The following is a 21,004-nucleotide window of genomic DNA, read 5'->3' as shown; positions in this document are numbered from 1 at the left end:
GAAATTTAAAGTAGGCAACAAGGTGTTAATGGAGTAGAGAGTAAACTCAATAATTTAAATTCATGTTTTTATTTTCTTACATCCTAATCAAGCACCTTTAAAGAAAATAAACAGCATTAAAATATCACTTGGTATTTTATAAAAATGAATGTATTATTATGTCTGGGTGGCCTAAAAACAAAGGTTTACAGTTATAATTTTCAAAAGTTTTCCTGGGTGAGGGCCTCCCTCCTTCCTGGGGTGTATTCCATACCCACCGGTCTGAGCTTCCTGCTTTAAGAGTTCCCACACCTAAAATTTTAGAAATTAAGCACTGACTCAGTCTACAATCACTACACCTCACTTTCACTAAAATTTGTAAGTTCCATAAAATATCCATGAACCACCAACACACAGTATATGTCAATACCTGGAACATGAGAAAAAATGTCAAAGATTAGGTATTGTAGCAAAATGAAATGCTCTATAGTTGGATAGAATTTAATATTTTTGTATGAACAGTTGAAAGGTCAAAAGATTGAATGGTTTGTCATAAGGAATTTTAATTAGTGTATTAATTCATTTCAATATAAAAACAAAATGTGTGATAATATACATAATTACATAATATGGCAATTCCAACTCTAGAATTTTGGAAATAATAACGTTCTTCACGTAAAAGAAAGATTTAACCCTCCCTTCTATCTAGATAATCTCTAAAATTCTGATGTTACTTGAATAATGCATTAAATTTATTAAAATTTTGGTAAATTTGAATTGGAGAGCTAAACTCAAAATCCTTGAAAGAGAACAAGTAGTTGCTATATTGTTCGTCAAGATAATTGTTTATCTGCAAGTATTACTTTTGGCTGTTAGTTGTTTTACAATTGGATATAACATTTTGAAAAAAATGGGACTAACCTGAACAATGTGTAATGGCCTTTATACAGTACATAAGGGACAAGGATATATTGTCTCCTGTTATTGTTTAGATTTGTAAATTTGGTTAGTCTTAAAAAATCAATACATTAGTGTATTGATTGCGAAAGACATCTTACGGGACAGACTCAGGCTGTGAATAGTGGTTTCACTTATTATAAAATGGAAGTAAAGGTATTAACTACATTTATTTTAGATAAACAGTAGTATAAAATATTGATTGCACAAATGCCTTATGGCATAGAACCACATTGAGAGTAGTAATCTCACTTAATATAGAACAGCAGAGAAGGTGTTAATTAGTATATCATAAATGTTCTTGGAGCTAAACGTTAACTGAAATCTGTTGACGGTATCCATTGATTTATTGCAGTAATTAATAGAAAATTCTTAGATTAAAATAATTCTAAATTAATTTTTCATAGAGATAAGTAAAGTTAAATAGCTACTTAGTTTTTAAATGAAAGTCATAATTAATTGCTTATTGCTGTTAACAAGGATAGAGAGAATCTCATTATCAACCTCTTAATGTGCAAACATTTGGAGGCTGCACTAAACAAACTAAAAACACTTTCATATTAAGTTTTCAAAATACTATTCATAAGGTAATCTCATTTTTCCATACATCAATTTGAATCCCTCAATACAGCAATTTGTTCTTTTTTTACAGTAAACCGGTCTTCTATATACAGAAATAAAATTTCTATAAAGAAAAAGTAAAGCTGAAATTGACAATTAAAACATGCATAAAGGCAAATATGTATAAGACATTTATGAAGTGTAATTTTTCCCTATTATTATTATCTCCTTGTGGAAAAGAAGATTTAAAAGAAGATTTTCCTTATTTTTCTTAACTAACTGCATAGATTTTGAAAAGGTATAAAGAAGTGAAAAAGTGTTCTACTATCATGAAATTGACATTAATAAATTCTAATTTATCATATTGCAAACTAATTTAGCAATAAAAGTTATCAACATGATTTCTATTTGTTTTGCAACAACTACACTTAGATGACACTAAATAATGTCAATGAACACAAAGTTAAGACACTTCAGCTGTTACAGCTGCATTTTTGACATTCTACGTTGTTGACAAACTATAACTTTCAAATACAGTAATATTTAATCAGTTTTAATTTACCAGTATTGTACTTAAACTCAGTAATGTGTTATTTTACTAAATTTGAAATGGTACTGAGTTGTTATCATTAGACAAATAGGAACTTAACCAGTTTTTGAACTACAAAACTTGAACAATAACAACGAACAGATACTTATAAGAATAAAAATCAAATTCTTAACTATTTTAAGCACACTTGTTTAGTCCATGTGTTTAAAAATGAGATATTATCCATTATTTAAAAAGAAGAGACCAATCTACCCCACCCTCTTCTGAATTATAGGGTAACAAATTTTGCTTCTCCCAAAACCCCCCCTGCATATTTTACTATATGGCTTAGTAATAAAAATAATGATCCTCATGAACATAAATGAAAAACCCATATTTTAGAAAAAATTTAAGGCAATATATAACTTGATGGAAAGACGTTTGCTATACAGATTATACAGTTGATTGTTATTTATTCTGACACTTCTGACCAGTCAAATTGTCCAGTCAACAGAAGCAGACATAAAGGATGGAACAGCTGATGATAACCTTGAAGTGGAAAAGATAACGGTACATTTGTAAAATATCAAAACAATAAAACTATTGTCTACACCCTTACCCATACAGAAAAGAAAGAGGCCAAGTTCAGCACACAACTTGTCAAAATAGCTCATTAAGACATACAGTGGAACTTCACATAAAAGTAGTATTGATTTTGAAACTATCCAAGACAACAAATAGTTTGTTCTTTCCTGAAACAAACAACATTGAAAATTGTAATATTAAACAATAACACAAAATGGTTCATTGGTAACAATATATCAGTTTGTTTCACTGTAAATAAATAAACGTATTTTGATGTACAGTGATGTAGACTTAAAGTATGCACATTCAAAAATATCTCAACTTTCTAGAATAAGAATGTCTTTTATACTAATCACTGATTTTTAGAAATTAAATCCTAATAAATCACTGTTTCTAAGATAGGCTTGTTGTATTGCCCAAGAAATGGATTATATTTTTATTGAGATTTTTATTAAAACAAGGAATAATGAGTAAATTCATACATGTAGCTCGTAACTAACTATAACATGAAAAACAAATTCCTTCATATCAGGTAATTTATACAAGCTGTCTCAATTTTTTTTTTTATGCTATGGTTAATTGAATAACAAGTAATGAAGTGGATGAACAAATTTGAAATAATCTGTATAAATCCTTTGAAGAATGGGATAAAAAAGCACTGTTTTAATACAACATGTGCTCTAAATTGATGGTCATAGGTTCATTCTAAAAACTGTCATATAAAGCTGATATATTTTATACATAGTGTTAAAACTTATTACAAGTTTGTTAGATAAACATAAATTACTAACCTGTTAATAATGGTTGACTTAGAAATTTAACAATCTAAACCTTACAGAACATTGTATTTTATTTTAAACATATGCAAAAATGATAGTTGTCAATACAAAATGAATACCTGGAATAAGTTATGACACAAGGCCTTTTTCTTAAAAATTATCTCAATTGAAAATAAGTGTTGGGAAACATGAAGTTGTTACAAAAAAGTTAATATTGTCTTATAATTTTTTTATGGCAATTAAAATGTTAGATTTAGCTATATTTAAACTTTTGTTATCTCAGTTTGTTTGCAAGCTATAAGTAAAATTCTTTCATATTTTTCCTGAGTATATTTTTATTGTCCTTTTATGAGAATTCAGGACTAGTGTAGAGAGTGACTAATGGATAGATATACTCTGGAGAGTATGCTAAAGTAGTTTTCCCTGCAAAGCTTAAAAAGATGGGGACATAAATTTAATTGAAATTAAAACATGATTAATCTATAACTATCAATAAAATTATTTAAAACACATCATACTTTATATTACAATATTATTGTTTGCACCATTTTTGAAACGTTTTAAATTTGTTGGATCAAGAAAATTTTAAATAAATATCTTTGTTTGTTATTGTTTGAGAGTTTGTCATTCAAAATATTTAGTATTGCTAATTTTTAAATTATATTAAGCTCGGTACAAAAGTATGACCACATTTTGGCAGATATGGCTTACATATGACTTATTACATTTAATTAAAAAGAATTGTGATTCAACTAATTTACCCTTTTACATAACTATTTTAGTGTTTGGTTTTCTTACTTTCTTACCAGGTATAATCCCATCAACAAGGTGACACCAAAAGCTGTGTCTAATAAACAAAACAATATTTTCAACTTCATCAAATCAACAGCAACTGAAACATAATGATTATGTTGAATACATCATGAATTCCAGACAAATAAACAAATAAGACAAGTTAAATACCATAATATTTTTTCAAACAAGAACTTAACTAGCAAATTTCTACTCTAAATTATCAATTGTGTGTATGTTTATTGCATGCGAATGGACTACTTTTTATAATTAATTGATAACCTTCAACAAGTAATATTTAGTTGCAGAGATATTAGTCTAAAAGTTTGAAGCTGCTGCTTGTGTAAAAATTTGGTTACACTGAAATATACATTTTATACATAGGAAAGCAATATTCTTTTGAGTGTATAAATCCAAGTAACATTGTCTCTTGAGTTCCAGAGGTTCATATGACAATACTAGTCTGACTATTTAGTAGACATTGATTATTATAACAACAGATTTCATCATGAAATAACTTACTAGACTTTTGCAGCTGAAAAACTTGAAAAGGCTTTGTTGAAGTAAAGTTTTGTGTACAGATAATTAGTTCATCAGATTTTTATATCCATATTTTTCATGGATATTTCATTTTTGTGGTGGCTGTGTCTATGGATACTTTGATGAGTTACATTGCATTTTACAAAATGGAATTTTACACTTTGTCTTTCTAAACGATCACCCTAGTTACTACATACATGTAAATAGAAATATAAATAATTGTAAACTCTTGTTGCTCTTTATTAAAAATTTGTAGCTAATTCCCCCCATTTAATAAATTTGGTATCAACATATTTACCAACTTAAAACACTGTTTAATAGAGTTGGTTATTTTAAAAGGTTTTTATCAGTTATGGTTGTGTTTTGTTACCTTCCGGATATTCGTTGTAGGAAGTGACACTTGCCAGATTATGGAAGCCATTTAAGATACTGAGGACTGATGCAACCTGTTGGACACACACTTGTAACAATCCCAAGTAATTACCTTAAAAAATAATTAAAAACACAATGAACTTTGTCATTAATATACAGTATACAAGGTGTTACCGTAATACAATGTTTATTGTGTGAATTAAAAATGGATAATATAGAGTGTCCCTGAAGAAAAGTTTCACAAGGTGATTCTTACACTAAAATAAGAAGGCAAAGTAAAATAGTCATAGTTTTCTAAATGCTTAGTTTCTTAATTACAAAATTACACGTGTATTACTGAATGTAAATGGCAATTTTTACGATTTTGTATTTTTGTAAAGTGAATAAGACGCATTCAAGAAGAACAATACATATGTTAGTCTTTAAGATAGGCAGCTGCTGCTAAATCACAAATTTTAGGAAAACTGATATTTTAAATGATTTACGTTCAATAACTTTACAAAATTATTTATGAGTGAGCATGTCGTTTATAAATAAACAAATCCAATTCTTAATAAGCTGATGTATATCCATGGAAACAAAATTAAGCATATTTGTTTAAGACTCAGTTGTAATGCCATCCCAGTGCCAAACCAAAGCCATTCCTCTATTTTGAAGTAGATTATAGAATCGGTCTATAAACAGTTATATTACTTAGACTGTTTCTTTGTTTTATGTTTGTCTTTATTTGGTATGCATTTTTCTGAGTTAAATTATTTACATTTTCCACTCATAATTTTATGCTTTTACTAGTGAAAGCAAGTTTTTCCAAAACATTTTATCTTTCATGCCAGCTCTATGAAAAACCAGCAAAGAGCTCTAGAATTGATTTGATTCTATTTTCAGATCAGAAAAGTATAAAATTTCATCATAAGCATTGCCATTATTTCTTTATCAAACTTTTAAATAAGTGTTTAAAACCTATGTTTGTTTGTTTACAAACCTACAATGTTTTCTTAATTTTAGTACTGGGAAATCTTCCCTTAATTCCACTTGCAATTTGGTAATTTTTATACAGAAGGTTTAAATATAATTAATTATTAACCACTCCTAGCACGAAATTATTGGAAATAATGTTATTATTCCGTTAGAAATCAAGTAACCAAGTCTGTTTATTTAATGAAGGTCTTCTGAGCTTTACATAAAAGATTATTTAAAACTCAATTGAATTGGATTTGAATTATAAAAACTTTCTCAGCGAGCAATAATTTTAAGTATGTATTGCTCATAGTACAACGTTTATATTAGTACTTAGTAAAATGACATTCAACTACATGCATATAAAACACACAAACATGCCATAATTAATTAGCATTGCATTTTAATTTAGTTCATGTTGGATTGTTTTTTTATACAGTACCAACTATTTCTTTAGCTTATTATCTATTAATCAGATAGTTTTTTTTCTGATAAAACTAAAGTAAACCCACTTAATTAAAAAATATTTACTTTGTAATTCTAAAAACTACACTGGTCCACTGTTATTTTTCTTCTAATCTTGTTTCTAAAACTGTTTAAGACATTTGTTTCAGAAAAATAAATGTTTTCTATTAGACAATTAAACATTAAAAAATGTATAAATAGCTATTATTTTCAAAAATAAGCATTGAAATGTTTGGATCATTCTACACTTTTTATCAGATATCATTAATACACTTAATTCTGGATGAAATATCAATCTGTAAGCCAGTTAGTTTTCAAGGTAGGTTACAGATGATTTAGATTCACCTGAACTCTTCTGTTAATTATTGAATCAATCCTACTTACTGTGCTATACCATCCAGCAACCTTGGAGCCAAACTTGAGTGGGTATCGTCTGCAGCATTTTGTCAGATACAGCACTCTCACTTTGTTTGATACATTTACTTCCTTCAAGGACCTGCATCATGGTTTTATGATAATTAACTACACTAAAAGACAATTATTTAATATAGTGACTATAGTTGTTACTTGCTGTTTAATGTTACCCTAGATCAGGGGTTTGGAGTGTTAATGATGGTCAAAGTATGAAGGGTGATGGCTTTTGAAAAAATTTTTATTTTATAATCTATGTAGCCCTGTGGCTAGTAAAAGTATGAAAATCAATAATAAGTAATAAAGTCATGTAGTTACTGTAATTCAATATTTTAAAAAATCTTATGATTGGAATTTCTAAGTAATTCCAGTCATAACTAACATAAAACTACTATAATCTGAATTAGTTTAACAGCAGAGGTCAGACTATTAATTACCACATTATCTGTGTACTTTTCTATTAAAATCTAAAACAAAGGTAACTTGTACTTCAAAGCAGTATTTTTGTTCAAACAATAATTTTTTACTATCGCATGTATAAGTAAAAGTGACATATATAGCTAAGAGTATAAACAACTGGGGATTTATCGACGTAGGGAATTATAATTTGCTTCAAGATAAATGTAATTTTAAAGCCATCCTGTCTAGTCATAGTGCTGGCCTGAGCAGGACTCCTTTAAAAGTTTGTACTTTAGGTGCATACATTCTATTATATGACAATTTTGCATTTATGACAATAAAATCTGCTCTTAATAATTATTTAATTGTAGTTTAATGTCAACAGCCTCACATGGACATAGTATCATTTTTAGACTGTTTGACCATTGAAATACAAATTTAGTGATCTTTGTAGGTTATGAGACCTACTGTTTGGTATATAAAAAAAATGTTGTTAAGCGGCCTCCTGGGTGTCGCATTGCGTACCAACTTAAAATTTTCAAATTTCAACCCCTCATATTTGACACATTATTGAAAAAGGAATAACAAGTCATATTTTGGCGGAATCTGAAAGTTGTTATCCATCACAAAAATGGCGCCCACTATATGGCGGAAAATAGGGTTTTCAGTGATTTAGAAATTTATTTGCACAAAACTTAGGTTTTCTGGTTTTCAAAGAATCATACCTAATAGCTTTTACTTTACCTACATATTTCAAAGATGGTGGCATCAAACAACGGGGAAAATGGGTTTGTCACGCAGTCATTTCAAATTCGTGCTTCTCGACCTGAAAAAAGCCAGATACCGATTTTCATTCAAATTTGCTGATAAATGCCTGCGGGGCGAAGTATAATCCCTTTTCTCCTTGTTTGATGACACTTTTTTGTAAATAAGTGGGTCATTATTAAACTGCTATCAAGTAAGCGTTTCTTGAACGGAAAAGACACACACACCAAGTTTCGTTTAAATCAGTTTGTAAATAACTTAAACCCCCGTTTTCTGTCATTCAGCGGCCGCCATCTTAGAATGGTGATAGCGACTTTTGGTTTGCACTAAAATGTTTTTTTTTATTCCATTTCAAACGATGTGCCACATGCGGGGTGTTGTCATTTTAAAATTCTTAGTAGGAAGGTGCGCCCGCTCCATTAGTGCTCCATTAGTCCGCCCGCAACATTTTTTGATACGCCAAAAAGTAAGTCCTATTAACCTACAAAGAACCCAAAAGTTTTATTTAAAGTGGTCAAACCGTCTAGAAATGACAGGGATGGCCACTGATATTTTTTTATGAACCTGTATAGATAATTAAGTTGTAACTTATATATGTAATGATGTACAAATCCTAGGAATTAATTTCATATTAAAAGTTATTAAAATTGGCATAAGTTACAGTTATTTTTGAGTTTGAAAAACAGATACCATTCTTCATAAGTTTAAAATCGATCAATTGAATCGGTTTTTTTTTTAAAAGGGCGTAAGTCAAGAAATGAAAACTTTTGGAAAACTAAAAAAAACTGTGTAGGTAAAAGATTATGTAACAAAAGTTGGTTTTTAATTTTATTATCCTATAAAGTATAAGAGTAGAGGTATTTTTACAAAGTTTCATTAGTGAACGTGTAAAAAACAAACGTAATATTTAACTTTAAAATTTTGAAAAATATCGCCCTTTTAAAAAAAATCAAATCTTTGATAGAATGATTACAAGATATTTCATGAATAATAGGCATTTATATTACATAGCAAAGTACAAAATGTACATGAAATTACAATGTGTATCCTTTATTTAAAAAATAGTAACTAACAAGTTTAAATAAATGTAGAAAACCATCAAAAAGTTTAATCAAGTTCTATTTGTTCTAATACAAAATCACTATCAACCACATATGTTCACAGTCAATAGTTGGCCAGTTGTAAATTTCTTCATAAAAACAGTGAGTGTTCCTGTGGAATGTAACTTCTTAGCTTCTTTATGTCCTCTATCTTAGGTTTTTTTATCGGTACTCGGTTTTGGTTTTCTGGATATGCCAAATTGGCTGGGGGATAAACTGCTTCTTTTGTCTTTGACATTAAAATGTATGCGATACAATTCCATTAATATTTGGATAAGCTTTGATACATCCTTTGCTGTCACTGTTGTACTCAAACATGAACAGAGAGCTAATCTGAAATGACACCTTGTTCTTCTTTTTTTGTTTGTTTGCCTTTTGTTTCTTGCGAAAACACATGACTTTTTGTAAAATATCCCCTGCCATTTCTTAAAGTCAAACACAACATCAGATGACACTTCATGGACTGTAAATTTGTCAACGCGTGAGGAACACTGCAAAATGATTTGTGTTATCTCATGAACAGTAAAGATTCGGTCATTTTTCTTCAGGGCCTTGGAAATGATCCCAAAATCCCTATCACAGGGAAAAAACTGTGACCACGTAAGGGAAAGTATTGAGTCACTTTCCTAAAATCTCCCCGAGTCTGTTAGATACAGACACAATCTTGACAGGGCCTGATTTTTGTTCTGTCTAGAACAATTATCACTAAACAGTCGAAGTTCAGTAATACTGATCAGACACCGACTTTAAGTACTAATTGAGGAAAGAACAAACTTCATTAGGGGTTTTTTTTGCCACTCCTTCATTGTAACAAAAATATTGTTGTCTTGTTGTCTTTTAGGTTGTGTATCCCAAAAACATTAACTGATATCTGCCTCATGTAATAGAGCTCTTGAACCGGTAATTTTGGAATTGAAATTGTCTTCATGTAGTCAAAGGCTAGGGATAACACGTGTTTTTCATTTTTACCCTCTTCTGATTGCTCATGTTGTAAAGCTGAGTAAAATTTTTTTACTTTTGGCTTTATGGACAAGCAGTTCAGCAACTGCTGCTCTTTTCGCCACATCATTCAAGTTTGGAGATTTTATTTTAATATTGAGCTCCTCACAAGTGCTACATACATCCACTTGTGGGCGACCAAATGGATAGTTAAAATTATCATGGTGATATTGCCAAAAGAAACTTAGGCTAACCTTAGGTATAACTTGCGGATGTTTTTCTTGATACATTTGCCACATTTTTTTAATGTTCAGGTCTGCAGACAAGTAGTATTTTTTTTGGCCACAATAATGTGTTTCTTTGAGTGGAAAAGATTGTATGTGCCCTCATGCACTAAATGATAGATTTCGACAGGTAAAGCATGCTGACACCTTTACCTCTTTTGTCCTCAGGAGTTTTGCCTAGAAGTTTTAGATTTCTAATCCTCCTAACTCGTTTCTCACTAATGGAGAACACGGATAAAAAGCTTTGAAACATACCTCTTTCCGTGTAACTCCTACCATAAGATGATAAGAAAATGAAGCATTTTTCTTTCCTCTGTTCACGACGTCTTCTCTAGGGCCGTCTTTGTTGCACATCTACAGCGACAATTAATCCTTGGATATACAAGTCTTGCTCATTTTTGGAAGGAATGTCATAAAATCTTTGGAATACATCAAGACAGTCTTCCTCACCGAGGTTTTTTTAAACATTTGTTGGCACATCTGTAACAACATACAAGAACTGTAGGCTACAATACTTAACCATGACAAAGAAAACCTGTAGTCCTATTCATAAACATAACCTAACAATCTAGGTAAAACTCATCATGATAGGTAAGAAAGCATTAGTGAGGTATGCCATATTGAGTTTTAATTTGTTTTTAAAGTTTGATTTGTGATAATTAAACAACTTAAACATTTATTTAGCTTACCTGCAATCAAATTGTGGTTTCTTGGCTGGCACTTCTTTCCCCTTATGGCTGACATAAGATTGTCCTCTTTACTCGAGCCTCTTTAACAATATTTAGTTTGTAATTAGATGGATCTCGACGTTTTTCCTCTTACGAGGACTTCCAATCACAACATCATTCATCATCTGCTTGTAATGAAAGATAAAATATCTCAAGAAAGTAAGGTTAGAAAACACAAACAACACGTCTTCATTAAGAATGAAGATGTAATGATGAAACAGCTGGCGTGTTTCAATTTTGTTTGAAAGGGCGTAAGTCAAGCATACACACAGCAGCTTTTAAAGGTTTGCAGCTGACTTACGCCTGTTTAAAAAAAATCCGAATACTGACTTACGCCCTTTTAAACTGAATCAGAATTTCAAGTATTTTTTTCTACCATAAATGAATAACGATACAAACGCCCTTTTAATGAAAATCAATGTATCTAGTAGTATAGAGTTCGGAAAAAAATTAAAAGTGGAAATCGGAAAAATGATGACTTACGCCCTTTTAAAAAAAACCGATTCAATTGGGTTAATTAGTGATTACATTTATTGGATGGTTAGTGTATCTATCATACACCAATATACGAGATATACTAAAATATTTAATAGATATAAATACTCAAAATAAAATTTAAATTATTTTAAGATTACCAGCTACTTTGTTTTGCATGTGATGCTATTTGAGTATTGTGCAGATATATATAAATTATATTGAACTAATACATACACACAGACACACAGACACACACACACACACACACACACAGACAGACACACACACACACACACACACACACACACACACACAACATACACACAGACACACAGACACACACACACACACACACACAGACAGACACACACACACACACACACACACACACACACACACACACACACACACACACACACACACACACACACACACACACACACACACACACATATTAGGAGTGTTGTTCTCTGATTGTAGTCAAAGAATAATTAGAAAAATAGCACACAATACTCTAGATTTCACAGTTAAATAATATTATACTGTAAAGGCATATTAAATGTAGCAGACAATAATTTCGAATGCTCTACATACCAATAATGGTGTATTAGCTCTTGTTTTATTTGCGAACTGGTACTTGACAATGCATAGTTAAAGAAGATGTTGAATGAGCTTGTAAAATGGATTATTAACCGCCTGCAGGTGTAATAAAAATCCAAACGTGTCTGGGAAACACGAAAGGAGAACAAAAGAATAAGTGACTGATTTGAAAACTTACAAATTCAAGTACTACGTCTAATGTATAGCTAATGTTGTTGCAAGGAGAATAAGTGAAGAACTTACATTGTTGGTGACTGATCCGGAAGGTCTGATTAAACTGGAGCTGAGTTGGTGACATTAGTGAAGTAACCCACGCGGGTCGTAGGTCGCATTCTGTACTTGTCACTTGTGAGCAGCAGCCACAGCCACCGCTCGCCGCACCGCGCTGTCACACGTCACTCACTCGCTGTCATCGTAATCTCTATCACTCGCTACTCGCTGTCTCACTGACACACTGAATCAGCGATCAGCGATACGAGCTGGAGGATCTGTTAAATACTAGTCGAGCGAGTCATTGGGTTTGTAAGTAAATGTTACACTGTAGACGAAAATAATTCGTTCATATATGTATTCTAAGAAAACCGCCTACACAATTACGATTAACTATTCTATTTAGCAATGTTGTTGAAGATATAACAAAGGTTTCACTGTAGAACCAATACGAAGAAAAACTGGAACGGAAATGTAATACGAAAACTTCTAAATACTAATTAGTGCACATATAGACTTAAAAGTGTCTACTGGAAAAAAAGATAGGGATGTTTATAAAATATGGAATGTATCAAATGTTTCATGAAGACAGTCATTTAAGTGCGGTTTGCAAGGTGTGTTTTAAATGTAGTCCTACTCTCTCTAAATTTTTTTCAGATGACCAATTTCTATTTTTGAATCACCGCTGATCATTGTTGGATATCATATAATTTAAAGTCCAATTATTCTAAAGTGAAATGAGAATATCTTATAATGGCTATAATTGTTTTTCTTTGTGCCTTAATACACAACCAAATGGCCATAATTACTTTAAATGGCTATAATTCATAGAGGAGTGATAGCATTTTCTTTATGATTTGTGTCTTAAGCAAACTTATACCAACAACTTTGAAACTGAATAAAAAATCTTACTTTTAAAGAAACAAAAATAGGCATGTTCAACGTAGATTGGCTAGAAAACCAGTAACATAAATATCACTCCTCTGGTTCTGGTTCATGAAAGTACTATTGTAAATGTACATAATATAAGAAAATTCTAAACCCATGGGTAGTGTACTTACTAAAACATCCTAATTCTCACGCTTGCAGGCAGATTAAGAGTGAACCATGTATCTAAATTTTCTTTCTCTATAAAAAAAGGAAATTAGTACAGACACTTTGATTTAAAAACTTCAGCATCACAATAATGCCTTATAGCTTCTTAATACGAACATTGCATACTGTTATATAGCTATTTTATTACCGTGTATATATCTTTTAAAGCACTTAATGATTTGTACAGAAGCTTGAAATTATACAATAGAATTATTAAAATGTAGTCTCAAAGTCAGGGTTAATTTGGACACTACGTGCATAAAAATAAACCAAATCACAAAGTTTTGAAGGACAGAACTTACGAAAGTCTTTACCATTGTCACTACAACCAACTGTCTTTACCTATCGAACTGACTATCTACTCTCTCCCAGCTATTACTTCTTTCCGGTGCAACCCCGCCTGACCGCGCTGTACTACGTGCATTACATACCAACTAAACGCCAAGCCCTTTAACCTTTGTAGTGAAAAGTTTGCTGCCCTTCGACCTTTTGACCCCTAAATTATAGAGTTCAATGTACAAAGTTTCTATTCTCTAGACTGTTCTATCAAGAGTTATCTAACAGGAGTGACAGAAAACAACACGATTGTAAGAAGCCCCCTTCAGAATAATATTGATATTTTGTAAATGGGAATTGGTCAAGAAACATTGAAGTTATAAATTGGACTTTTACAGTATACTAAGGTTTTTAATGGAAATAACGGGTTCTGTATGGAAGATTTCCGTATATTATATACACCTGTGTAAATTAGTGACCTATCACTGTTTCAAGTGATGTGTCAAGTATACTGAATGTTTAATTTCACATCTAGCTATGGGTATACAAGTATATGTACATAATTACTACTGTGGTAGTGGTTAGTATATTTCTTAAGTCTGATTTGGTTTTATACTTAACGATAAAAACGCAGCGGGTGGAATCCACACATAGCAAAAAATAAAGGACTTTAATAAAAAACTGTTTGTTTATATTCATTACAATGATTTTTATTTACTAGTCAAATATATAATAATTTTTCAAAAGCAAAAAGCATGATAAAAGCAGAATAAAATTAAACATATCGTTTTATACAATTAATATTTTGTTTTAAAAGTAGGAGTAAACAAAAAAAGGAATCTATTTTTGAATGTATTACTCGCTTGTTATTTTGATGCTGAATATCTTGTGATGCCTCCAGTAGATTGCATAACCGCTATAACTCGGCTTAGCATATTACTTGATTTGGCGTGCAATATCATTTGTATTTATCTTTAAAATTTCGTCCTTTATTCTGTTATTGCCATTTCCTGCTGCTGTCACCTGTGGTGACCTTATGTGATGCATCCCATTCTGATCCTCAAATAATCTGTCTGATAATTCAACGTTTTTACCAAGTTTTAAGGAGTTTTAATATCTTTTGGAAAATGTTAAGAAGTGTATTGGAGCTCACAATATTAAATGTATCATCCTTCATAGATTTTGATTTTGCTTCAGGGAGCATTAGTAACTATTTGGCGTATTGTAATACATTAGGGGGTTAAGTTAACTTTTATTGGGGTATTTTAACTATTTATTACATTATTCACATGGTACAGTAATGCATTTATTACGGTTTTATTTTAATATTAAATCCTAAATTGGCGCTTGTAAACATTTCTTTAATTTTGGGGACTTTTTTATTATTTATTAAATGGTTCATTTGGTGATAAATTGAATGAAAATCAAATTTGTAGCAATATACGTTTCTCTCTGGTCTTCATACATTTTTTGCCTCTTAATAACAAACATTTAATCAAGAAGTTCATAGTCTTAGGTAATATCTAGTTCTCTATTTTTGTATTTGTTATATTTAACCGGAGATGTTAAAAAGTAAGAACCATATCTCGTCCTAACACCCAACTGGCTGGGAGTGGCCGAGGAAACAATTAATTAATTCAAGCATTCGTCTGAACGGACAACCGCACACATTTGCAGTGCTAGCGGGTACATTAATATCCTCTGAAATGGAGTGGTGCTCAATTTGGTTTTCTTTATGGGTTAGTTCGTGTTCGACACATCGTGCGGACAAATTGACACAGAAATTAAATCTTTACAGCCCTACATTTTACCCCTTCTTAAGTATACAACCTTGAACAGTCTGGGCTTTAAAAATACTAATCAATGCAAAATAAAGGTTTCATGGATACTTTACAATGATAAATCTCATACCATGATTCTGAAACGTTCGATTTCACTCCTTCCACACTTTCTTTCTTCAAAATTACGACCTTTATAGGTTTTTTATACGTGTGGCCCCGATTATAGTATATAGTTTTTCAAAATCTAATTAAAATTAAGGTTATGCTATTGGTTACTTTGTGTGCAAAACGATTGCCGTATTTCTTCTTTATGGACAAACGTAAATACTCTCTAAGTGAAAGTTCTCAGACGCTTGTTAAGACATAGCGTTCTTTTCGTGCGACTAAATTTGATTTAAGATGGATTGCATACAACAACGATGGACATATTCGACACTGGCTACGGTCGGTTATTCAGATAAAATCCATCTGTACACGTAACTCCATGCAACTTACTTCCTACATCTCGCTTCTTGTGGAATGTTTTGTTCCGGAATGCGACATGGAGATCCGCACAGGGATGATATGAAACCATTAAACACAAAACTTCGAGGAGAATGATAAGCCGAACTCAAGAGACTTCCAGGAATGTTTTGAGCAGTGAAAGGAGTTTGTAACATAATGTGTGGAGGAGACAAAATGGATCAGCATAGATTTATAAAAGGCAGTTTTATGGCTCTGACTGCGTATTATTTGACAGATTCACGTATCATCATATTTACTCATTAGTTTTTTTAACAGACTCAAGGATAGACGGACCGAATATTATGTTTGGGTTTATTTGGAAGAGAATTACAGTTATTACTATTTATAAGGAGCTGGATAATTCGCAGTATTAACTTAAGCATACTCAAAACCTTCTCCTTTTCGAACAAAACTTCATTGAGAAAAATCTGAATTAATTAATTCACAACTTAACACGAAAATGGAAAAAACTATGGAAAGTTATTTGGTGCCGTTACAAGGTATTCTAATGTAAAAAGTTAACCAAGTTGTTCAGTTTCTTCGCTTTCACAAGATGAATGTGAGCATCTTCATCAGCACTTTCTTACAAAGTTTGTAAAGTATGCAAATTAATGCACATACTCTATTTCAAAGCACCCAACAAGATTATTTTTTAAATACTGTGTAAATTAAATACAATTTAAAAAGCTACTATGGTTATAATTCGTAAACTAAGGATAAAATAGCATAATTGTGTCACTTAAAAAACAAAAAGAAAGTCAACGGCAAACAAAACTTATTTATTACAATAATTGTATAATGTAAACAAGATGAATGTGAGCATCTTCATCAGCACTCTCTTACAAAGTTTATCAAGTATGCAAATTAATGCAAATACCCTATTTCAAAACACCCAACAAGATTATTATTTAAGTACTGCTTAATATTTAAGTATGCGTAAATTAGATATAATTTTAAAATGTACTGTGGTTAGAATTAGCAAAGTAAAAATTAAAATAGCATAATAATTGTGGCACTTAAAAAAAACAAAAAAAGAAAGTCAACTGTAAACAAAACTTATGTATTACAATAATTGTATAATGTAAACAAGGTAGAAGTACACCACACAACATGTCGTAACAGGTTCCACAGTGGTAGCATGAACACTTTAAATCTATATATATATATATATATATATATATATATATATATATATATATATATATATATATATATATATATATATTTTATATTTATATATTACTGTAGATATTACATACAGATAGGCAGACAATCATCCAAAAAAGAAGTTGACAAAAATGACGCATCATTGTACTCATTCTGGTAGAAATGGAGTTTCATGCAAACTTTAAAGTGTGCGTAAGAAATATTTCTGTACATATTTTGCCACATGATACATTCAGATTTTTTCCTTCAATTGGGTTTCATATCTGTTTTAAATAATAAAACTCTACTAATCAAGTCACTGTAAACAGATGTTTTACGTGTTGGGATAGTTAGGATACATGTGTTAATAGGTCACATGTTTGAATTATGTTTGTTTACAAATTTATTTATACAGCCAATTACTAAATTAATAAAAACACATTCAACTTAATAATAAATATTATATATGTTATTATTTAGATTTTCTGATCCTGTTATGCAAAAGGTGCGATGTACGATTGTGTTGAGAGTTCAGATACACTCTAAAACAATATGTTCCTCAAATATACCCCATGTACGTTTCAAAATTATCAAGAGTTCTTCATATCACATGATGAGTGCTCTCACTAAGGAAGCTAACACACTCCAACTATAGGATTCCCCTACCTAAGATAGTCGAAGTATTAAGAAATAATTTGAGCTATTCAATGAAACGTAATAGAATTTTGCACGGAAATTCGAATGGGAATATCTTCACTTATATGTACAGTGTCATTTAGAAAAGATACGCATATGAATTTCCAGTGATACAGCAAGATATTGTGCGTCAGAAGACGAGGGTAGTAGCTACTATTGTGCGATTTTACAGCAAATCGTCAAAACTATGGTATAGAAAATCGAAAAAGGAAACGATACTCATGAGATTTACATTATGAAGTCATATCATATTGATACATAATATATATAGGTACTACGCGAAAGTATAAACAGTCGCTAAACGTGCCACTAGGTTGGTATAAATCCAATTTCACCTTACGGTGTTGGGTGCTTAGAACGCAATAGCCTATTTTGTTTATACAAATAGAAAAACCAGAGTGTTAACACTAACTTTTACATAGTATGAACTGACTCGAGTCACACTACCTGTCAATTATCTACGTACGATCGCGCTCACCTGTGCTGTAGCTCGCACAAGGCTGTCTATCTCACAAGCAACTGAAATGTAACAGTTTATTAGTGAAGTTGTCAAAACAAGCGTGAGCTCATTAACATGTACACGCTAACGCCCCAGTTACCTTCAGCGCGGAGCTGCTCAACAATGAATGAAAGTGTGACAGCGACTTTCTTTACTGCCGTATCTTTAATATCATTCAGTTTTTCATGTTCTGAGTGGATGAACCATGAAATATATATTACATAGTATGAAATTTAATAAAAAGAACGGCAGTGGAATAAATCTTATATTTCAGTGAAACGCCATTTAACGTGATGTATTTCTAACGGAATGGTATACTTAGATCCTCTATCGAGTCGCGTAGCTGTGGCGATCGGAACACCGATGTTTTAACACTATTATCTTTATTTATAAACTTTTTACCTATAAGTTGTTATGCTAAGTATTTAAACGAATTCTCTGTAATCACCACAGAAAAACTTCCTGGAATTCCTCTTTGAGTCAGTTGTAACCAAAATATGATTTGTAACCAATTGTACCTTAACTTATTTGTTTCAAAAATGTAGTGTTTTATTATTATTAACCTCAAATATACGCAGTTTAAAGGCCAAGATATTCGGCACCAAATGTGAAATATCTTTTATTTTGTAATTGAAAATACCACACTCTGAGCTATCTAATCTGTAAATATTGTAAATACAGTATCTATGTTATTTATTGGTTTTACATAAATCACAAGAATTTTCAGTAATTTTGAAAAATAAATTTATTTTAGAGAGACTTCATAGAAAGCGCAATTACAGCCAATAACGGAACTTTCGGAATATTATTTTAAATTTTTCCATTCATGGCTCCCAGAACCCACTACAGTTTTAAACAGCAAATATATATGTAATGTAACTCGAGCTTGTGAATAAAATAACTGCCGTAATTTGTAACAGATCGATTCTACGTAAATTTGAAATCGAGAGAATATTGCACATGCCCTGGAAAAGTTCGCTATCAATTAAAAGTGTCCAGATGGCAGCTATCCGGATATGGAATCTGCTCTAGTTTATAAAGTAGCCGACAGTCTAAACCGTATCAAAATCTGTTGTTATTTCGAAAATATCGATGCAGAAACAGACCAACACAAAAAGTGAATTTAATTTATACTATGTATTAATGATTATACCATACACAACTTTTATACTTGTACATTTTTCAATAAATCTCAAGATTTCAAAATAGTGGCCGTTCAAATTTTGGAAATAAAAGAGTTGTTATTATACATTGTAGAGCAAAAATACTTGTATTTAATATCTAATAAAGTTTTCAGATAATAGCCGTATATTGTTTTTATTAGTGAACAGTAAATTGCGTAAATAGAGGTGAACACTATAATTTATAGCAGATTAAAAATGAGCTTGTGTATATAGACAGTATTTACAAATAGCTTGAATAATTTCTTTGTATTTGTGCATAATTATTATCTGTTTAGTTTTTTTTATCAAGTGCATGTTTTAGAGTTAGTGAAGTTGACACACAGAGTGGTGGTTGTGATTCCTGACTTAGGCGTGTCACAACGCTCTTGTATGATTTATTTACTTTAACCTAGTTTGTAATTATGTGTTAGGTTAGTTATTTACCTGAAGAAGAGAATCAGATTGCAGATCTCCAAACGTAGTGTTACTGATTTGTTTTGTTTCACTGAACGATGGAGAATGTCGGGAAAAATCCTGTTTCCTTCATAATACTTCCATTGTAAAAAATAAACTTCAAACAAAAAATATATATGCTTATCAATATTTTCGTCTAGTAAGGTAACGTAATTTCTAAATATTTGAACGTGTTACTGTACGAGTATTCACATATGCTAACCTTCAGTATTGTCATACTAATAGTGTTGCGCAAATGAAACAAAGTAATAACGCATCTTCAGCTTGATATTTCAAGATGATATCGACACGTGAAATCTACCTTTATTCCGACTAGGCCGGAAAGGATATTTAATTACCTGCTAGGTTAAATTATCCAAACATACAAACAAGCAATGTATAATGTTCCATCTGTTATAAAAGATTAAATTGTACATAGAAATATGGAGGACTTTAGACATATGAGATATATTATTAAATATCACAGTACTGATTTCGTTAATTAATTCGGTCTATTATAAACTCACATTTTCTGAGAGTTCGTCTGAGTTTGACAATGTTTGACTCTCTATAAATTTAGTGTTATTCCAAAATATCTCAGTAAATACTAAACGGGTATAGGTAAACTTTTCATGAAATTAATACTTTATGTGTTCATCAAAAATTCAGAAATGTATGAAACATGAATAAGTTATAGTTTGGCTTTACAATATTCAAAAATTGTCTCTCTAAAAGAAGTAACTATTACAAGCAAAGGCACAGTTGGAAACACACAGGTTAGTCAGTTAAATGTGCTACAAAGCTTCAGGTAATGATGTTTGGCTTTACAATATTCAAAAATTGTCTCTCTAAAAGAAGTAACTATTACAAGCAAAGGCACAGTTGGAAACACACAGGTTAGTCAGTTAAATGTGCTACAAAGCTTCAGGTAATGATGTTTGGCTTTACAATATTCAAAAATT

The 21,004-nt window shown here is 31.0% G+C and overlaps 1 protein-coding gene across 3 annotated transcripts; it reads right to left on the bottom strand.

The window, feature by feature from the left end:
- Positions 1–316: 316 nt before the first annotated feature.
- On the bottom strand, positions 317–14,613 carry LOC124360356. 3 transcript variants are annotated; one of them, XM_046813910.1, is made up of 7 exons: positions 13,491–14,613; positions 12,463–12,707; positions 6,901–7,012; positions 5,093–5,168; positions 4,197–4,282; positions 2,646–2,778; positions 317–409 (listed from the first exon to the last, which is right to left on the bottom strand). In XM_046813910.1, coding segments are annotated over exons 2-7 (486 nt in total). In that variant the 5' UTR covers positions 12,465–12,707; positions 13,491–14,613; the 3' UTR covers positions 317–332. The 3 variants fall into 3 exon arrangements, with proteins under 3 accessions (XP_046669866.1, XP_046669865.1, XP_046669864.1); XM_046813909.1 differs by having other exon boundaries at positions 12,463–12,717; positions 13,491–13,546; XM_046813908.1 differs by having other exon boundaries at positions 12,463–12,757; positions 13,491–13,506.
- Between the last annotated feature and the right edge of the window lie 6,391 nt (positions 14,614–21,004).

The sequence above is a fragment of the Homalodisca vitripennis genome, chromosome 4, assembly GCF_021130785.1.
Source record: "Homalodisca vitripennis isolate AUS2020 chromosome 4, UT_GWSS_2.1, whole genome shotgun sequence".
Classification (NCBI taxonomy): domain Eukaryota; kingdom Metazoa; phylum Arthropoda; class Insecta; order Hemiptera; family Cicadellidae; genus Homalodisca; species Homalodisca vitripennis.
This window is presented reverse-complemented; position numbering and strand designations above follow the sequence as displayed.